Source organism: Nycticebus coucang, chromosome 6 (assembly GCF_027406575.1).
Source record: "Nycticebus coucang isolate mNycCou1 chromosome 6, mNycCou1.pri, whole genome shotgun sequence".
NCBI classification, from domain to species: Eukaryota; Metazoa; Chordata; class Mammalia; order Primates; family Lorisidae; genus Nycticebus; species Nycticebus coucang.
In genome coordinates this window covers 91,717,631-91,737,311 of record NC_069785.1, presented here as the reverse complement: position 1 = coordinate 91,737,311, position 19,681 = coordinate 91,717,631, and the positions used below count along the sequence as shown (strand labels likewise).

Here is a 19,681-nt window from a genome sequence, read left to right as displayed (position 1 = left end):
AAGTGCTCAAGGTTGTGGAAAATGCCCTCAAAGTGAACCCAGCATTAAGTCCGCAAATGTTTCAACCAATTTTCCCCCGTGTTTTCAGGGGTATTATAGAAGGGGAGAGGTATTCTGTAGTGATGTCCACGTACCTTGGAGTTATGGGTCGAGTCCTACTTCAAAACGCTAGTTTCTTTTCTTCACTTCTCAATGAGATGGCCCATAAATTTAATCAGGAGATGGACCAGCTTTTGGGAAATATGATTGAGATGTGGGTTGATCAAATGGACAACATTACCCAACCAGAAAGAAGGAAACTTTCAGCTTTGGCTTTGATTTCTCTTCTGCCATCTGATAATAGTGTTATTCAAGATAAATTCTGTGGGATTATAAACATCTCAGTGGAGGGCCTGCATGATGTCATGACGGAAGACCCTGAAACAGGAACTTACAAAGACTGTATGTTGATGTCTCATCTTGAGGAACCAAAAGTAACAGAAGATGAAGAACCACCCACAGAACAAGGTAAGAAGATAAAGATGCTGGCCCTGAAGGACCTTGTGCACACAGTGTCTCTGCAGCAGTTCGTCTATGAGAAGCTCAAGGCACAGCAGGAGTTACTGGGAGAACAAGGCTTCCAGTCCCTCATGGAAACGGTGGACACAGAGATTGTCACCCAGCTGCAGGAGTTCTTGCAAGGATTCTAAGAGCACATGCCAGGTGGCTGCCTCCCCTTTCTAAAGCAAGCTGAATACCCAGCCTGCAATGTGTACATGTGAGCCTGCTGAGTTGAAGAAGTCACTAGCATATGAAATGAAGAAGCAAAGACCACACATTTTTTATTATAAAATATAAAAAATAAATATAAGTTCTGCATAACTAAAGTCACAAACCTGCTCCTCAAAAGAATTTAATTTTGTATTTATGAGGGGGCTTACTAGAGGTACATTTGACGATAATAGCTGCTTAGTTTCCTGTTAAAGAGAAGAAACTGATTACCTTTCAATCATGTACTCTTATAACACTGAAGAAGATGGAAGTTATTGTCTGAGATGTTTCTCTGCAACCAAAATTAGTTAGATTTGGCTGCCTTATTCGTTTTTTTAAACTAATGAAACTACAAGTTTGTAAGATGACAAAGGTGTTTAGGTGATACAATTGAAGAAATTTGTTCACCATGGGAAAATATATAAATAGTGACAGATATACTTTACTAAGATTATCTTGCAAGGGAGTTGTTTTCATCTGACATAGGAAATGGGTTTTATCAGATAAATCCTTTTATTTTCATTCTAGTAATCTGATAGAAGAACTAGTAAAGGCATTTCTCTCTTGTTATGTTTCAATAAATTTATTTAGTCTGTAAATGTACACTAAGGCCCACGGAAGTGAACCTGCAGTGCTGCTGTACCAGGTGGGAGATCTCTGGCCCTGGTTTGGTTCCTAGTTCCTTTCTTATTCTTGAAAGCCACCAGCCCTGTGAGCACTGAGAAGAACCGGCAGCCCCTAGTCCCACCTGTGCTGTGGCAGTCCCACACGGCTGCGCTCCCCCTTCTCAGGTTCCCTAGTGTGGCATCCCCCTCAGAGGACCCCGCAGCAATCCCCAGGGTACCAACACTGATGTCACTAGTCTTCCTTCCTTACTCCTCCAACGTGCAGCACATGAAAAGGGGGAAAGGAGAAAATAAAGCCTTACTTTGTTTTACTTGCCATTTAATGTAAGGAACCTTTAAAACATTTTTTTAAAAATAGGCAGAAGCAAGGTTGGAAAATATTTTATCTTTCTATAGGAAGTTGGGTACAGTCTGTAACTATGGGAAACCCACGTCGTGGAACCCAAAGTATACTGGAATATTCAATGTTCTCAGCAAAAGGAAGAAAATATGGTCCAAATTAAATTTTCCAAAGATACCTAAAAAAAAAAGAATATAAATGTCTCAACACAATAACTAAGAAAATGCCAGGAAGGCTATGTTAACCAGTGTGATGAAAATGTGTCAAATGGTATTAAAACCAGCACATTGTACCCAATGATTGCATTAATGTACACAGCCATGATTTAATAAAAAATAAAAATAAATACATAAATAAAGTCTGCAGAGAACTAGTAGGCACCTTTTTGTCTTTCCACCTTCTTCTGCCCTATGGGGACACAGCAAAAAGGCACGTTGTGGAGGCAGAGACCAGATGCTCACCAGGCACAGAACCTGCTGGTGCCCTGATTCTGGACTTCCAGCCTCCAGAACTGTGAGAAATAAATTTCTGTTCCTTATAAATTAAAAAATAAATTAAACCTCTATAAGAGAGATATATAGCTATTAGGCTGAGAAGCGGAAGCAGGGGGGTGTGGGGGCAGAGTAACACGAATGCAGTGTCCACTCCACGTCCCGGGCCAGGCTGGGTCTAAACAGTCTCACACTTAACAGAAGTGGAAAAAGGAGAAGAATGAACCAAATATGGCCAACAGCAACCCACGAGCTGCTTCATGATGATTTCGTATAAAGTAAACAAATCCTGCTTACGTTCAGAAAAGGGACCAATCTTTAATTTTCGTGTACTTTAATTTACATTTATCCAGGGAAAAGAGTGGCATTGGGTTTTTTTTTTTTTAATAAAAGTTCTTATTAAAAAACAGTACCCAAATAAAGACAAGAGAGCTTTAAGGACTTTAAACCAATGGTCTGGGATTCCTTGACCCCTGGACACTCTGTCTGGAGTCCTGACCACAGGACAAATGCCTGGCTGAACTCCAGCTATTGAGTTTAAGTGGCTACATTTTTCAAATATTGTGATTTGCTTGTTGGGCTGAAAAGCATTTATCCACAGTAGGGTCTCAGCCACCTGTGTGTCAGACTCAGATAGAAATTCTAATTCTTGCAATCAAGGGATCAAAATCCAGAACCAAAAGGAAAAACAGCTACACAAAGAATTATAATGTAGCATATACACATGAGTAAAGCTTGATTCAATGGTGGACACAGTACCCAGCATATAAGGAGGGCTTAGCACAGTGGTTCTCAACCTTCCTAATGCCGCAACCCTTTAATACAGTCCGAAGGGGTCGCGTCCCACAGGTTGAGAAACACTGGGCCTTAGTAGGAAGGACCTGGCTGGAGGAGCAGAGGACAACTTCACAGAAGAGGCGACAGAGAAACAGAAGAGCACCCTAGACGGTGGGGACAACTCATCTGAAGACATGACATGTGTTTAGGAGCAGGAAGGAGCTGGCACCGCTGGAATCTAAGAGGTATCAGAGCCAGGCTGCAGAGCCTACCAGCCAGACCAGCAGCTCACAGGGCCACAGGGCACTTGAAAGACTCTGAAAATAGAATAAAATGGAAAAGTCTTACTTCCCGGGCCCTCACTTAGGAGATGCCTGGAAGTGGGTGATCTGCCAGAGGAGAATGGCCTAGAACAGCAGAGAAGCATTCAGGGCTGCCAACAGCAGCTACCCCCCTTCCTCCCCGATAAGCTCAATTTCTCCTCCAAGTAATTAACAATATTGGTTTGGAGTTGTGTGGACATGCAAAGGTGTCCATCCAGCCCTAAGGTACATAACAGGGAGTACCAAGAAATCATGCTGAGATGGTAGGGACTGTTCTAGGCCTGGCCTCAGGTGCTGTGTGTACATTAACGCGTGTAGTCCTAGGAGTGTCCTGTAAGTGGATGCTGGTACCACCTCCCTATGTCAGAGGAAGAAGCTGAAGCTCGGAGAGATTAGATAACTTTCTAAAGTTCACACAGCACATATGGTGGCAGGATTTGCACCAAGGTGCCTGCTTCTAAGGGAGTATTTTTCAACCTTATTTATCTCATGGCACACTTGAACCCATAATTAAACGTCCTCAGCACACTTAAATTATGTTGATCCAAAAAAAGATTAAGAAGAAGAATATGCTTACTGTGCTTTGAACTGCTTTCAAAAATAATTAATGATTTGTAAAAATTTTTCAAGGCGCCCCTAAGACTCCCTCACAGCTCACCAGTGTGCCATAGCACACAGGCTGAAAATCGCTGCTGCAGGGTCTCCACAGTTAACCATGATGTTATTATGCCATGTGGAATTCTCACTTTGTCCTCTGGGTGGTGGAGAGCTGGCAAGATTTTACATGTGAAAGAACAATAATTGTGTATGAAGAAGATCACTCTGGAGGAATCTGAGAAGATTAAACAGATTGGAAGATGCTGAACACAAAACAAACTTAGGAGCCACTGCCCAATCACAGCAGTAGGACTTGGAGGCTGGGCTAAAGCCAGGGAGTTTGGTCAGTTCTAGAGACCAGGACTGGCCTTCTCGCTTTGACTTCCACTGGCACAGTTAACCATCCCACACAAGTGCTGGCATTATCTTCTGCCCTTCCTTGTGAGGCAGACATTGGAACACATTTCCTTAGGCTACAGGACAAACCTAGCCAGACAAGCTATAACCATTCTCTACCTTAGTGTTCTGATCCACGATTTTCTTCATATTTTTCAGCAGATGATTATTTGGACCACCTTCTTTCTCATTCACGTAAACGATCCTATCCAGGTCTGGAAAGTTCCGGTTCAGATCTATCCCCTGGGCATTGCTTCGACCCACAAACCAGTCCTTGAGCTCACCAGGCTAAAAAAACAAAATCAAAGAGAAAACTTACCAGCTATTTATTATTATTATTATTATTATTATTATTATTATTGTCACCACCTCATTAATAGTTAATAGCACTCTCTATTAATGCTTTAAAAATAATTTACTAAGATTAATTATTTATTCCAATAATATCTTCCCATAAAGGCGTCTTCACTACTTTGCTGATATGAGCATGCAGGTATTGGTTTTAAAGCACAGTCACACACGTCTTAATAACATTTTAGTCACCAAGAGCCCACGCAGGTGACAGTGGTCACGTAAGGCTGTGAAGGAACTATAAATGTCCTGTTGGCCTACTGACAGCTGACCTGCGTAGTCCTAGGACAACATGAGTGTTTGTGTCCTGCTTTTTAACAAAAAAGCTTGCAAAGCAAAAATAAGTAAATAAATAATTCTGGAAATAGAAAAAAGCTTGTAGAATAAGGAGGTAAAGAAAGACAATATTTTTGTACAACTGCACGTGTGTTTTAAGCTAAGTGCTATTAGCTAAGAGTCAAAAAGATTTTTTAAGACTTAAAAGTTTAATATGCAGGAAAAAAGTTACAGTATGCTGTTTACTTTATTATTGGGGAAAAAATATTTTATCACCAATGCAATGCAGCCTAAATGCACGGCGTTTTTAATGAAGCCTGCCGTGGCACACTGTGACGTGCTTGGCCTTCACACTTGCTCACGGACTCGCCCACACCAACTTCCCTTCCTGTAAGCTCCATTCAGGGTAAGTGCTTGTCACAGGTCTATCATTTTTTATCTTTTATCCTGTATTTTTACTGTGCCTTTGCTAGGTTTAGATGCACAAACACTACGGCCTAATTGCCTAGATTATTTGGCACCATAACCTGCTGTGCAGGTGTGCAGCCCAGGAGCACAGGCTGCACCAGATGGCATCCAGGTGTGTAGGTGCACCTGTGATGTTCAATGCATTTGTCAGAACCTATCCCAGTTGTTAAGCAACACATGAACGTATTTGTCATAGATACATGAATAGCATTTTATTTTATTCATTCATTCCTTCGAGACAAGTGTGTCACCCTGTTGCCCAGGCAAGGGTGCCATGGTGTCAGCCTAGCTCATAGCAATCTCAAACTCTTGGGCTCAAGCAATCCTCCTGCCTTAGCCTCCCGAGTAGATGGGACTATAAGTGCCCACCAGGACACTCAGCTAATCATTTTATGTTTAGGAGAGACAGGGTCTCTCTCTTGCTCAAGCTGGTCTGGAACTCCTGAACTCAAGAGATCCTCCCACCTCAGCCAGATCCTCCACCTCATCAAAGAGGACTAGGATTATAGGTGTGAGCCACCTTGTCTGTCCCATGAATAGCATTTTAAATGTTAGTAATAATAATATTTAAGAGATATTTATCATGTTGCGAAAAAGGTCAATACATATTCACTAGTAATAGATGACCCCTTTCAAACCTCACCATTCTATACTTAAGATGTAAGTAAAATATTCATAGCTTCTGTTAGTCACAGCAACCTACTTTTTAAAAATATTCAAAGGAATAACTAACATTAGAAGCTTAAAATGAATTTAATATGAGTTACTTATATACACATTTATATAACATGTCTCTCTCTTACACTCTTCATGAAAAAATATGAGTTCTAAAACAAAAGTTCTAGGGCTTTATAATTTGAGGAATTTCTATTCAACTTAAACTCTTTTTTTTCCATACTGTAGAATTATCTTTTTATTTTGGGTAAAAACCCACAGTCATTTTGGGAAGCTATAATTAAGATTTAACAGCATTACAATTCTAATGACTATCTTAAATATCCTTGTGAGCTAAATATAATAATATTTTATGGGTATTTTGGAACCCCAGTATTAAGACTACAAATACAACTAGCCTACATCTATCACCAATGACTCATACTGTCAACTTAAACTCTTAATTTCACTAATGGTAAAACCTGGAAAATTAAAAATTTTCCAAAATATTCAATTTTATTTTATAATTTGAATTTTGTTTTACTATTAAATTATATCATGTGATATACACATATTTCCCATAGTTTTGAAATCGCATAAATTTAGATACCTTAGACTATGAGGAATAAAAATCTATAAGACAAAAAAAAGCGACAATAACCTGTCTTACAATTCTGAATATCACCTTAAAATATTAAGTAATTTAATCATGTGTTACTAGAATTTTTCTCTTATAACTTTAGAAATTATATCAATATTATACTTATTTACAAAAAGTCACTGTCTGGGTTTTTTACAATGTCAATAGATCTTTTTAACTGCATATAAACATGCTAAATATTTACCTTTATGTGTCCCCATAAAATAAGAAAATTATTTGAAACCGTAGGGAACACCAAATACAATGTTCTTTCCACCGTCCAATAAAAATGGGAACATACATGATATATATTCTTAAAAAACTATTAATTTGTACCTTGTAAACAAATTTCTACCTGTATACAAACTTTTAAAAAAGTTAAGGTGTATGGGCAGCGCCTGTGGCTCAGTCGGTAAGGCGCCGGCCCCATATGCCGAGGGTGGCGAGTTCAAACCCGGCCCGGCCAAACTGCAACCAAAAAATAGCCGGGCGTTGTGGCGGGCGCCTGTATTCCCAGCTACTCGGTAGGCTGAGGCAAGAGAATCGCTTAAGCCCAGGAGTTGGAGGTTGCTGTGAGCTCTGTGAGGCCACGGTACTCTGCCGAGGGCCATAAAGTGAGACTCTGTCTCTACACAAAAATAAATTAATTAATTAATTTTAAAAAAAAAATTGCAAAAGAGGTCAATATATATTCACTAGTAATAGATTCACTAGCGCCCTCTTAATTATTTATTTAACCTTTTGTTTATTTGTTTAACCTCCCTCATCATATACAAAAACCAAGGCTCAGTAAAATACAGACCGGGTCTGGCCAAAACCCTCTCTCCCCTGACTTCAGCAGAGGGCGCTGTGACACCGGTTCACGCAGACGCGGCCCCAGCATCACCCTGCAATTCAGGGCGCTGGCTATTTTTCTTACTTGCAGATTTTTATAAGAAAACTTGCCTAGCCACAAAGGAGGATGAATAAATATAATTTATTTAGCAGCATAACCAGAGCAGCATTAGAATATTAACTTATTAACAAAATTCCTCATTCGCAATCTCTGCAGAAGAAACCTGCCAATGTCCCTGCATTCTGACTTCTCCAAGCGCTGAGCGGCGCCTTGCTCCCTGTGCCACTTGCCAGCCGCGCGCAGAGTCACGCACGCAGACACCCAGCTACGCGCCACCTGCGAGCTGCGCGCAGAGCGCTCCGCAGGCTCAGACAGTCACGCATGCGCAGTCACACGGCAACGCGCCACCTGCAGGCCGTGCGCAGAGCGCTCTGCACGCTCAGTCACGCACGCGCAGACACAGCAACGCGCCACTTGCCAGCCACGCGCAGAGCGCTCCGCACGCTCAGTCACGCACGCGCAGGCACAGCAATGCGCCACCTGCAGGCCGTGCGCAGAGCGCTCCGCACGCTCAGTCACGCACGCGCAGTCACACGCACGGCAACGCGCCACCTGCAAGCCGCGCGCAGAGCGCTCCGCACGCTCAGTCACGCACGCGCAGACACAGCAACGCGCCACCTGCCAGCCACGCGCAGAGCGCTCTGCACGCTCAGTCACGCACAGACACAATAACGCGCCGCCTGCAAAGTGCACGCAGAGCGCTCCGCACGCTCAGTCACGCACGCGCAGACACGCAGCAAAGAGAAAAGCAGCCTGCTCTGAGCTGCCCCACTCACCTGGGACGCCGCCTTCTCGAAGCCGTCGGGGTTCAGGGAGGGCATGATGTGGATCCGAGTGCTATGGATCAACTTGACGATGGTCTCGTTCCCCTTCTGGTACTCATTGCACAGGTACTGGGCCAAGAAAATGAGGAGCTCCCGCCCGACGGCCTCATTTCCGTGCATGTTTCCGATGTATTTAAATTCTGGCTCACCTAAAAGATTGAAGATAGAGAGTATGGAGATGTTTTCTGTAACATCAAAGAGAAGGCAAATGCCAGACATTGCTGAATATGCTGTATCCGCGCTGACAGTGATGCCCAAGAAATATACCTTAGACATTTAAATACTCCATTCTGCTTTCCTAGCTACACACCTGTTATGGACTGAATTATGTCCACCCAAAATTCGTATTTGAAAGCCTGACATCCAGCGACCATATTAAGGACGTAATTAGCTTAAATGAGGTCGTCATAATGGAGCCCCATCCAGTAGGTCCAGTGTCCTTGTAAGAAGCAGACATATGAGATCTCTCTCTGCTCCACACGGAGGAAGGGCTGCGTGAGGACACATGGAAAAGGCTGCCGCCTACAAGCCTGGAAGAGAGGCCTCATCAGAAACCAGCCCTACCGGCACCTTGATGTTGGACTTCAAGTCTGCAGAACTGTGAGAAAATAAATTTCTGTTGTTCAACCCACCCAGTCTGTGGGGTTTTTTGTTTTTGTTTTTTTTTGCAGTTTTGGCCAGGGCTGGGTTTCAACCTGCCACTTCTGGCATATGGGGCTGGCGCCCTGCTCCGTTGAGCCACAGGTGCCGCCCTGGTCTGTGGGATATTTGCTACGGCAATCTGACCAGACTAGTAACACCATCTGCCCCCCCAATAATTAATAAAAATAATAATAATACACCACGTGCCTCCTATTGATTAAATACTGTGATTTTCATGTTTTCTTATTTAATCCTCACCAGATATCTACAAGTAAGTATTATCATTCATCTCCATTTTACAAATAAGCAAAGTGAAGTTCAGACTATAGATGAAGCCGGGTCATAGGTACACAGCCTGTGAAGCCAGAATTCAAATGCCGGCCTTCTGGTTTAGTTGAAAGCCTATGTTTCCGTTTTGGTTTGGGTATTTTTCATAAACTATACTGATTAAGAGGAGCCAGAATGCATAGGTTCAAATCCTAGCATTTGAACCTGGCTGTCCTGAAGCAATTTATTTCAGTTATCTACACCTCTGTTGCCTCATCTAAATCGAACAGATAGCTGAGGCGGGAGGATCACTTCAGCTTAAGAGTTTGAGACTATGGATGGTGCCTGTGGCTCAGTGAGTAGGGCACCGGCCCCATATACCGAGGGTGGCGGGTTCAAACCCAGCCCCGGCTGAACTGCAACCAAAAAATAGCCGGGCGTTGTGGCGGGCGCCTGTAGTCCCAGCTGCTCGGGAGGCTGAGGCAGGAGAATCATGGAAGCTCAAGAGCTAGAGGTTGCTGTGAGTCCTGTGACATCATGGCACTCTACTGAAGGCGGTAAAGTGAGACTCTGTGTCTACAAAAAAAAAAAAAAAAGAGTTTGAGACTAGCCTCAGCAAGAGCAAGAGCCCTGTCTGTACTAAAAATAGAAAAATTAGCTGGGGATTGCGGCAGGTGCCTGTAGTCCCAGCTACTGGGGAGGCTGAGGCAGGAGGATCTCTTGAGCCCAAGAGTTCAAAGTTGCTGTGAGCTAGGCTGATGGTAGAGTACTCTAGCCTGGGTGACACAGGGAGACTCTGACTCACAACAAAACATAGATAGCTATAGATTCTGCCTCATAAGGAAGGCCATTATAAGAACAAAGTAAAATAATGCATGTAAATGCTTAGAACAATGCCTGGCAAATAACAAGTATTATGTGTTTGCTATAATTATCTTAAATATTATTATTACCACATCACATTATCTTGTCATTGTGAGGTGCTTTGCCATACATAATCTAATTTTCTCTTCACAACAGCCCTTTAAAATGAGGAAGGCAGATATTTTTATTATCATTATGGAGCAAATGCAGCCCAGAGAGGATGGGTTTTGCTGAAGGGCTCAGAATTCTAATAAAAATTGCTGTTACGGGCGGCACCTGTGGCTCAAAGGGGTAGGGCGCCAGCCCCAATATGCCAGAGGTGGCGGGTTCAAACCCAGCCCTGGCCAAAAACTGCAAAAAAAAAAAAAAAAAAAAAAATTGCTGTTACCCATTTGTGCTGTTCCCCACTGCATTTCAGGAGAAACAGTAAAATTGCAGAGCATAGCAGGAAAGGATCTTAATTAATCCTCTTGTTCTGCACGTTTCTGCTTCATCCATCCCAGGGGCTCAATTTCTGAGGTGTAAAGGATTCTCCCATTTATAAAATCACTAGGACTGCTCATTCGTGATACAAGAAAGGAAGCTGGGATTATTTTTTCTCCTGGAAATGCTATCTAAATATTCTTTGCATGAGACTCCCCAGTGTCTCATTTAAGTGCCTACTCGTCCCCAGAAAACCTTGTCCTTGGGTGGCCTCCCAGGCTGCCCTTATAGCTAATCTTAATCTAAGGTCCGGTGGGAGCAGGAACAGGGCTATTTATACCCCCTCATTTTTTATTTTGAGGGAGACTAACAAAACTACCCTCTAGGGACCTGCCTAGTAGGTGTGCAGAGAGATGTTTTCTTTGATTTCAAAAGTAAGAACCTTCTTCCTTTCTACTAAATTCTTGTCCTTTACACCTTCCTTTACTGGATTTATTGATTTGACTGAAGCACAGGAGAAACGGCAGCATTCCATCATGAGGGGAGGAGAGGAGCGAGAACAGAGGAATGTCAGAAGCCTGCTGTGCAAAATAACTTGAGAATATTGCATCACAGGAGACCTTCTGGTCCTGCGACTTTGCCCTAACAGAGCTTTGAAGCTTCAAGTCAATTGAAAGAGTTTGGCCCACAACCCAAACCCCTTCTTTGGGTTTAATTTTTTAATTGTTTAAAAAGAAATAACCAAATTTGCCCCCCAGATGTTTGGTTTGGCTACCACAACTATTTTGCATTTGCATTTGAATGCTCTGGGGTGGAGTGTGTCCTCCCCAGTTCTGCCCCCACCACACCATTCTTTACTCATACATGTTTGCAACTCCCAATTTTCAGAGCCAGACAATGGTTTCTCTTCAACTGTACAGGAAATTCCTCTAAGGATGAATCTCCAATATCTCTATTATATGAGAGAGAGTAATAATAATGACAATAACAGTACCTTAGGGCAAAGTGAAGATAGGACAGCAGAGGTTGTTATGTTAAAGAAATCCACGTATAGAAATAAAATGCAAGGCACATGTGACTTAGCAAAATGAAAGACCAGTGTGTGTTTATGTTTCTTCATCCTCAGGAATAAATCAAGTCACTATCTAATGCTGTCAGCAGCATATGGAAGAGCTATGTTCTTTTAAGCTTACTGACGTGTCTTGTGAGATGGAAAAGAGCTACCTGTTTAAATACCGCATTTGAATATATGCAAAGCCAGAGATCAGACCTCTACAGCAGATTGGAAAGCACAGGTGAGCATTCCTGAGCTGCAGGGATGTGGCGGAGGAGGACATGGTGTGCACCTGGGCGGCGTTCAGGAGTAAAGCAGAGACGAAGGAATGCTGGGTTCCAACTAGCCAGCTCCAAGGTTCTGCACTGGGGGATTCCTCCCGCCTCCCTGGCCTCCCTCCAACCCTTTTCCCTCCCAAAGCCAGAATTACCTTTGTAAAACACAACACTCGTGAGGTCCTCTGTACCCAACCATAACTGCCCCTGTGCTTCCACCATACAGGCCAACATTCTCACCAGGACTTTTAACAGCCTGGGGGCCCAGCCGGCCGCTTGGCCGGCCTCCAAAGCCACCAGGCCTTCCCCGCCTTCAGCCCCCTTCCTTCAGCCACAGGCCCCTCACACACATACACAGACACACACACTTTGCCCTCACAGCCTGCTAATCGTTAATAAATAAGGCTTCCTCGGAGTACCGTTCGTCTAGGTCCTGTTCCTTTATTAGTCTTGGTACAGTACTTTAAATGGATGTGATTATCTGATACCCCCCTGGCCCAGGCTGTCTTGTCCGTAAGTCCGGGAAGGTGTCTGTGTTAGCTCGGCAAGATGTCACTGGTGCCCAGCACAGGGTCTGGGACACAGGAAGGGGCACAGTAAAAACGTCCATTCTATCAATTAGTAAGCAAATGAGGAAATGAATGGTCTTGCTTTTAAATCCCAAGCTCACACAGCGTGACTCACAGCAGTGCTGCCCTGCAGCGCACCAGGCAGGAATGAATAGTCTCTGAGTTGGGAAAGCAGTGCTGAGAAAAGCTGGGTTCCTAGGAAGGGGATTAATCTGCACCAGCAGCTCTGTACGGCTTTTTTTTTCTTTTTTTTTGTCAAGTCTAAACAACAGATTCTGAAGAAAGTTTGCCTTCAGAATCCTTAATCTAGAAATAGGAGCAGAATTGAAGGCTTTGGACTTTGAATGACGGTCTCTGAGTCACTAAATTGTTTACGTTCAGTTTTTTGTTTTTTTTTTTTAAGGAGTGGCAGATTTCCATCATCACGAAATGTTCTTGTCTGTGGCTAGAAAGATGCAGCAAAAGAGTTTACGACAGGTGGTAAATGGATAAAATCTGCCTTTTTGTTGACATTGTTCACACAGACGAACAAACTCCTCAGTCAGCAGGTCGCAACCCCCGCACGTCACTGCCAGGCTGCACCCGTGACGCAGGCACCAGCGCGCCTCGGCTTCCGTGACGCAGGCACCAGCGCGCCTCAGCGCATCTCCTAGCAACGGGGAGGAAGGTGGCAGGACGCGCTCTCCTCAGTACACGTGGGGATGGTTGTTTTTCTCATGGATCCTGTTTTCCTCACTCTCAATTGATTTCCCTTTTTACACAGTAATCCCAAATTCCTGGCTTGCGATGGAGGAATGAGCACATTTGCACAGGCGGCAATGCATCGGCTCAGAAGTGTCCTTCGCCCTGGTACTAGTTTCCCCACGGTCTCTGTAACTATGGGTACTCGAGTTATGTCACGGGTCATATAATCGCTAAGCAATTATTAAAAGACAACCACCTGGCAAAAACCAAACGGAGCCTGGGTATGTCAAGCTTCTATCTTTTTTCATCTGTATCACAGAACAATGTACCTGATCAAATCCACATTCTCATCAGAACAAGAATAATTTCTCAGTTTTTAAAATAATATTGATAGGGCTTGCTTTGGCAGCACATATAATAAAAATAATATTGATACAGGATTCCCCCCAACCCCCTATTCAGGGCTGGACAGGGGACCCCAGTTTTCCTAGGCTTGGGCAAGTTGATGAAGGGAACACCCTGACCTCTTGCCCTGAGCTAGAGGGACTGCATTCATTCCTTTGTAATAACACTCATTAAGGTTTGAAAACATGCTTCTATTTGCCAAGTCCTGGATAAGTGTAATTCTCAAGACCTAATACCCTTAGATAAAGAGCCCACCCCAACTGGGAGTAGGGACTCCCTAGTTAGTTCTTTACCCCTTCCAGAAGCTCTGGTACGTTTTACTTCTTTGTATTCCTTTCTAACTTCTAATAAAAATCCCATCTTACCACTGATCTGTGGTCTGTGGGTTCATTCTTTGAATCCTCCAGACCAAGGACATACTGAAGAGCAAAATTCCAGTATCAATATCCACAGTTTTAATGAAGTCAGAAATAACTACATAAAGCCGAGCATAGTGGTACCAGCCTGTAGTCCCAGTTTCTCAAGAGGCTAAAGTTCACTTGAGCTCAGTAGTTCAAGACCAGCCTGGGCATCCTGGCAAGAGCCTGCCTCCAGGAAGAAAGAAAAACTGAAATAACCACACAAATTCTAAACCAGAGCAGCCAAATGGTTTTAAGTCCAAACTTGTAATTGTCAATATGCCCCACATATGTAATAACATGGTTTGAAATAACCAACTCAATAGAAGGCAACTTAAAGACATTTCTATTACCTCAGAGATGTTAATGTTTAACACCCTGGAAATCCATACCATTGTGGGTAAAGTTTGAAAGCAAGTTAGCAATGTTTCCAAATGATAAAAGGAATGTACGCCTTAAAGTGGTCAGACAGCCCCCAAATCAGAAGACCACAGGCCCAACAGGGTGAGCCTGAAAGAAATGAACAAATAAAAAGGCAAAAGTTAAAAATATTATCCACCTTCCCCAAGAAAAAGAAAATTTACTTTTACTCTGTTGTGTAGCCTCATGGTCAGTCTATCTAACTATCTAATATTTTTTCCTCCTGGAAATAAGCTGACCATTGAGCACAGTAATTGCTCAGATAACTTTGAAGAGCCTTTCAAATCTCAGAGTCAATTACTCAATGACTCTTAAGGGAAGAAAACAGCAAAGGGGTAAATAGTCAAAGGAAAATAAAATTACAAATGGGAAAATAGTCTGTAAGTTGTAAAATTTTACATAAGAAGTGGAACATCATTATGGGGGGGGAAGAAAGTAGGTTAAGGCTATTTTAAGAAAGAACTTGCAGCTACTCGGGAGGCTGAGGCAAGAGAATCGCTTAAGCCCAGGAGTTGGAGGTTGCTGTGAGCTGTGTGAGGCCACGGCACTCTACCAAGGGCCATAAAGTGAGACTCTGTCTCTACAAAAAAAAAAAAAAAAGAGAGAAAGAACTTGATTTTAGTAGCAGAATTCTCCTATCTTTCATCCTGAAAAGAGAGATAAAATTCACACTGAGATGAATCTTCTCTTCCACCGACATAAGATGTTTGCCAAAATAGAAGTCCTCTAATTCACTTGGAATGTATATATTTAACTCATTGATTACATAATTCTTACAGCTGGTGACAATTTCAAACACATACCAGGTACACGTAATAAACTAAACATATTGCTGAATAATGACAGTATTCACAAATTAAACCCCATATCGCAAAGATATCACGTTAGACTGCACACATAAGCAATGATTTTGAGAAACAGACGAATGGCTATCCAAGCAGTACAGTCATGAACTGACTTGATTTACAAACTGCAATGCAAGCTGGAAACATTGCTGGAACAGATGGGCCTTTTAATGGATGATCTCCCTCCCTCAGAGGTAAACATGGGGTTAAGACTTCAATGCTAATTGTTTCCATTTGTTTGACTTCTAACCAATTGCAGCCCATAAATCATTCTTGTGGAAACTGAACCCTGCAAATTGCCTGGAACTTGTCAGTAAGACCGTCCTTAAGTCGGCTCCTGTGATAACACATTTTAGCAGCCAAAAATGCAGACCGTATTCCTAAAGGTAATGCAATATGCAGGGGCCCAGAAAACAGTAAAATGGCTGGCTGTCGTGATAAAAAGAGATCTCTCTTTTACTAAATAGCTAGCGCATAAAATGAATTTAAAAAGTGTCACGATCACCCTTAGGGATTGCTGATCCCTGTTCAGAATTCTATCATATTAGATTTTATAAACAAGATAAGAGAGAAAAAGAGGCATTTAGAAAAGGGCTGAGGTTTGGGGAATTATTAAGCAAAGACACAATGATAGCATTAAAACAAAGAGACAGTAGTCGTTACTCTGCTGACAGAGGAATTTTGAAGACAAAAGGTGAATAAAAATAAGTTATAGGCTCACTGATGTTCAAAATTACTATCAAAAGAGTCCAAGTTACTGAAATGAGCAGCATTAGAAGGGGGAAACAAGAAACCAAGATAAGGAAAAAGAATTTTTTTTTTTTTTTGTAGAGACAGAGTTTCACTTTATGGCCCTAGGTAGAGTGCCATGGCATCGCATAGCTCACAGCAACCTCCAACTCCTGGGCTTAAGCGATTCTCTTGCCTCAGCCTCCCAAGTAGCTGGGACTACAGGCGCCCGCCACAACACCCGGCTATTTTTTTGTTGTAGTTCTGCCGGGGCCGGGTTTGAACCCGCCACCCTCAGTATATGGGGCCGGCACCTTACCGACTGAGCCATAGGTGCCGCCCCAGGAAAAAGAATTTTAAAAATGATTGCAAAAGAAATTACAGATGTAGACGCGTGAAATTTAAAATACAACTAAACCAACATGACATCTTAAAGGTGGAGTCTCGCTTCATCTGTTTTTAACAGACAGTCTGGAAGACATTACAGAATTATTCTGCAGAGATGCATTACAGAATTTAAAAAAATACTGTGTTTTTTCCTTTAACATAATTTTAAAGTTCTCTTCCATATGACATCTAGAATGTTTCTAGTAGAGCCCAGCTGAACGTATTTCCAGCCTCACAAGTTGATGAACCGACATCAATGTGCCCACATTGACAGAAAGGCCTTCACTTTTTGAAAAGTAAATATTTGATGCCCTCACAAAAGTATGCTAGAAATGTTTTACAAAACTTCATTGCCCTGGTATGCTGGTAAATGTTTAATAATCAACTCTGATTTGTAGCATTACCAATTTCAACAGTGTGAATACTCTCACACTGGATGAATTTAAAGCTACCAATGCAAAGTCAGTTGGCTCACAAATTTCCTAAAAATTAAAAACAGGGTCTTACAAGCCAGTACAAGCCTCCTCCAGCACAACATTGCATATAAAAAGCAAATATTTGAGATCTACAGCTTCCAGCTTCTCCATGGGTTCTCTAAAAGTCTCTAAGGCAGGGGTCCTCTCCATGGGTTCTCCAAAAGTCTCTAAGGCAGGAGTCCTCAAACTGCAGCCCACGGGCCACATGAGACGGTGTGATTGTATTTGTTCCCGTTTTGTTTTTTAACTTCAAAATAAGATATGTGCAGTGTGCATAGGAATTTGTTCCTAGTTTTTTTGTTTTTTTTTTTTAAACTATAGTCCAGCCCTCCAACGGTCTGAGGGACAGTGAATTGGCCCCTTGTTTAAAAAGTTTGAGGACGCCTGCTCTAAGGTCTAAGAAACGTGACGAATTTTCAAACACATTACAAGAAATAAAATCAGACTATTCTCTAACTATTGCTTTTTTTGTTTCATTTCGAGCTGGAAAAACTCAGAGGTTTGTTTTGTTGTGTTTTGTTTTCTTGCATTGATATGGAACTGTTTTCCCAAGCACTGCACCATTATCCATCCAACCGAGGAAAGCGAAGAGAACTACAGAATATGTTTTGACTGAGTAAATGATCTTAGTCATTACTAATTCACCCAATTATATCATCCTTTGCTCTAAAACTAACCATAATAAATTAGTGAAGAAATTTTACTTTAACCTATGCAATAGATTGTCTAAAATATTTATCAGCAATCATATCAGATAATTCAGATTTCCTCTGCTCTCCCCATGGTCTTGCCCTATGAGATTGTGTCCACAATGAAAAGGCAACATAATTTCTGTGTGCATTCATAGCACAGACATTCATAATTTAATGTTCACAGAAATTAGTTATCTAACATTAGTAATATGAAACATTTTATTATTACTATCCACGGAGAAGCTGCCTATGAAAGCCTTTAGATGCAGAAAAACTTTTGACTTAATATCAGTAAGTGAGCACAAAGAAGCTATAATTTTATTTATTTATTTATTTATTTATTTTGAGACAGAGCCTTAAGCTGTCACCCTGGGTAGAGTGTTGTGGCATCACAGCTCACAGCAACCTCCAACTCCTGGGCTCAAGCGAGTCTCCTGCCTCTGCCTCCCAAGTAGCTGGGACTACAGGCGCCCGCCACAAAACCCGGCTGTTTTTTGGTTGCAGCCTTCATTGTTGTTTGGTGGGCCCAGGCTGGATTCAAACCCACCAGCTCAGGTGTATGTGGCTGGTGCCTTAGCTGCTAGAGCCATAGGCGTCGAGCCACGAAGAAGCTAGAATACACAAATCGGTAAGACAGAGATTGCCTTGATGTAGTTTTGTGATTCAAAATCTTTCTGTGAATATCAATCACTAAAAAACACTGAGAATTTTTTTAAAGGAATTTAGTACACAATAACTACATCAAATGCTTGTCAGAATGGCTTCGTGCATTTATTTACTAATGAGGATTTTGAACCTTGAGGCACATTTTGTAAGTATTAGTTTCTTGTTATTTTACTCTTAGAAGACTCTGCTGTTTTTCACTAATATTCTTATCAACTAAAATAAGATGAATGTGATGATTAATTCATCTAAGACAGCAGTTCTCAACCCGCTGTCGCGACCCACAGGAACTGTATTAAAGGCTTGAGGCATTAAGAAGGTTGAGAACCACTGATCTAAGAGATTGAGCACAAAGCAGTTAAACAAGCTAGCATTGGAAGCAAGAAAAAGAAGGGTGGGCCGGGGCGATGCCTGTGGCTCAAAGGAGTAGGGTGCCAGCCTCATATACTGGAGGTGGCAGGTTCAAACCCAGCCCCAGCCAAAAACTGCAAAAAAGAAAGAAAGTGTGGGTGGGCCGGCTTTTGACATGTGATTGTGATTCCCTTCTATGCTGATTCTCCCATTAACACATTTCGTTATGATTTGTACATCTATCTTGAAAAATAACCTCCAAGAGAAACTAGGTGTCAGCATCATGTTTCCAAAGGTTAAAAGTTTTTCAAGTTTTCGAAGATGAATGTGTAGGGAAGGATTTGATTTCTTCTGCAAAACTTCCAAAGACAAAACTAGCATCTGTAACCAGAAGGTACAGAAAAGGAGTGTCTGGCAGAGTTGAGGAACAAACTTTCTTTCAGGTAGAACTACAGAAGGACAGAATGGCTGCTGTGAATTACGGAAGAGCTATTCGAAGAGCTATTCTGTGCAGGTTGGACTGGACGGGCAGGCTCTTAACTGTCCCCATGGTTCTTTAGCAGCAGGGCCTGTATCTTTTGCTTGACAACAATTAGTATTCAAGCTTCCAAAATTGAACTTTACAAATCGTGGCTCTCAACAAAGGTGAGCTGACAATTTTGATAGTCCTCTGGACCAAACAGAAAGCTGTAGATCATCCTAGAAAACTAAAGTATGGTTTTTAAAACAATGGAAAAACACTAGTCCATTCATCAATGACCTCTCTTTATGCCCATGAATGAACAGCTTGTCCTTTAAAGATAAACAGATGGAGGATGAGTAAAAGCAGAGTCATCAGAGCCTGTGTGGGTGGAAAACGTCAGACAGTCCAGGAGACACCAGTAAATGAAGGAGGAAAACTTCCACGTGCAAAAAAGCAGACGAACCACCTAAAACAAAATCGACCTTGTAATGACTCGTTTGAACACTGTCTTCCTAGGAGATTTTGGGAAAATTTTGTGTTCTCTCAGGAAGAAGGTAACTCAAAAGTCAATGTAATGTGTCAAAACATCTTCCGGATGTTATGTTTTCAACATGGTAAAAAAAAGCCTCGAAGTTCTGAGCAGACTGGTTTCAGGAGCAGTGGGCC

General features: G+C 42.2%; 1 protein-coding gene across 1 annotated transcript in view; it reads right to left on the bottom strand.

Annotated features, from left to right (window-relative positions):
- Positions 1-19,681, bottom strand: part of CPE (carboxypeptidase E) — a 147,466-nt gene that overhangs the window by 33,486 nt on the left and 94,299 nt on the right. Inside the window, exons 2-3 of the mRNA XM_053593414.1 lie at positions 8,361-8,557; positions 4,421-4,588 (exon numbers count right to left, since the gene is read on the bottom strand). Coding sequence (XP_053449389.1) covers positions 4,421-4,588; positions 8,361-8,557 — 365 coding nt within the window. The remainder of the gene's footprint in view (positions 1-4,420; positions 4,589-8,360; positions 8,558-19,681) is intronic.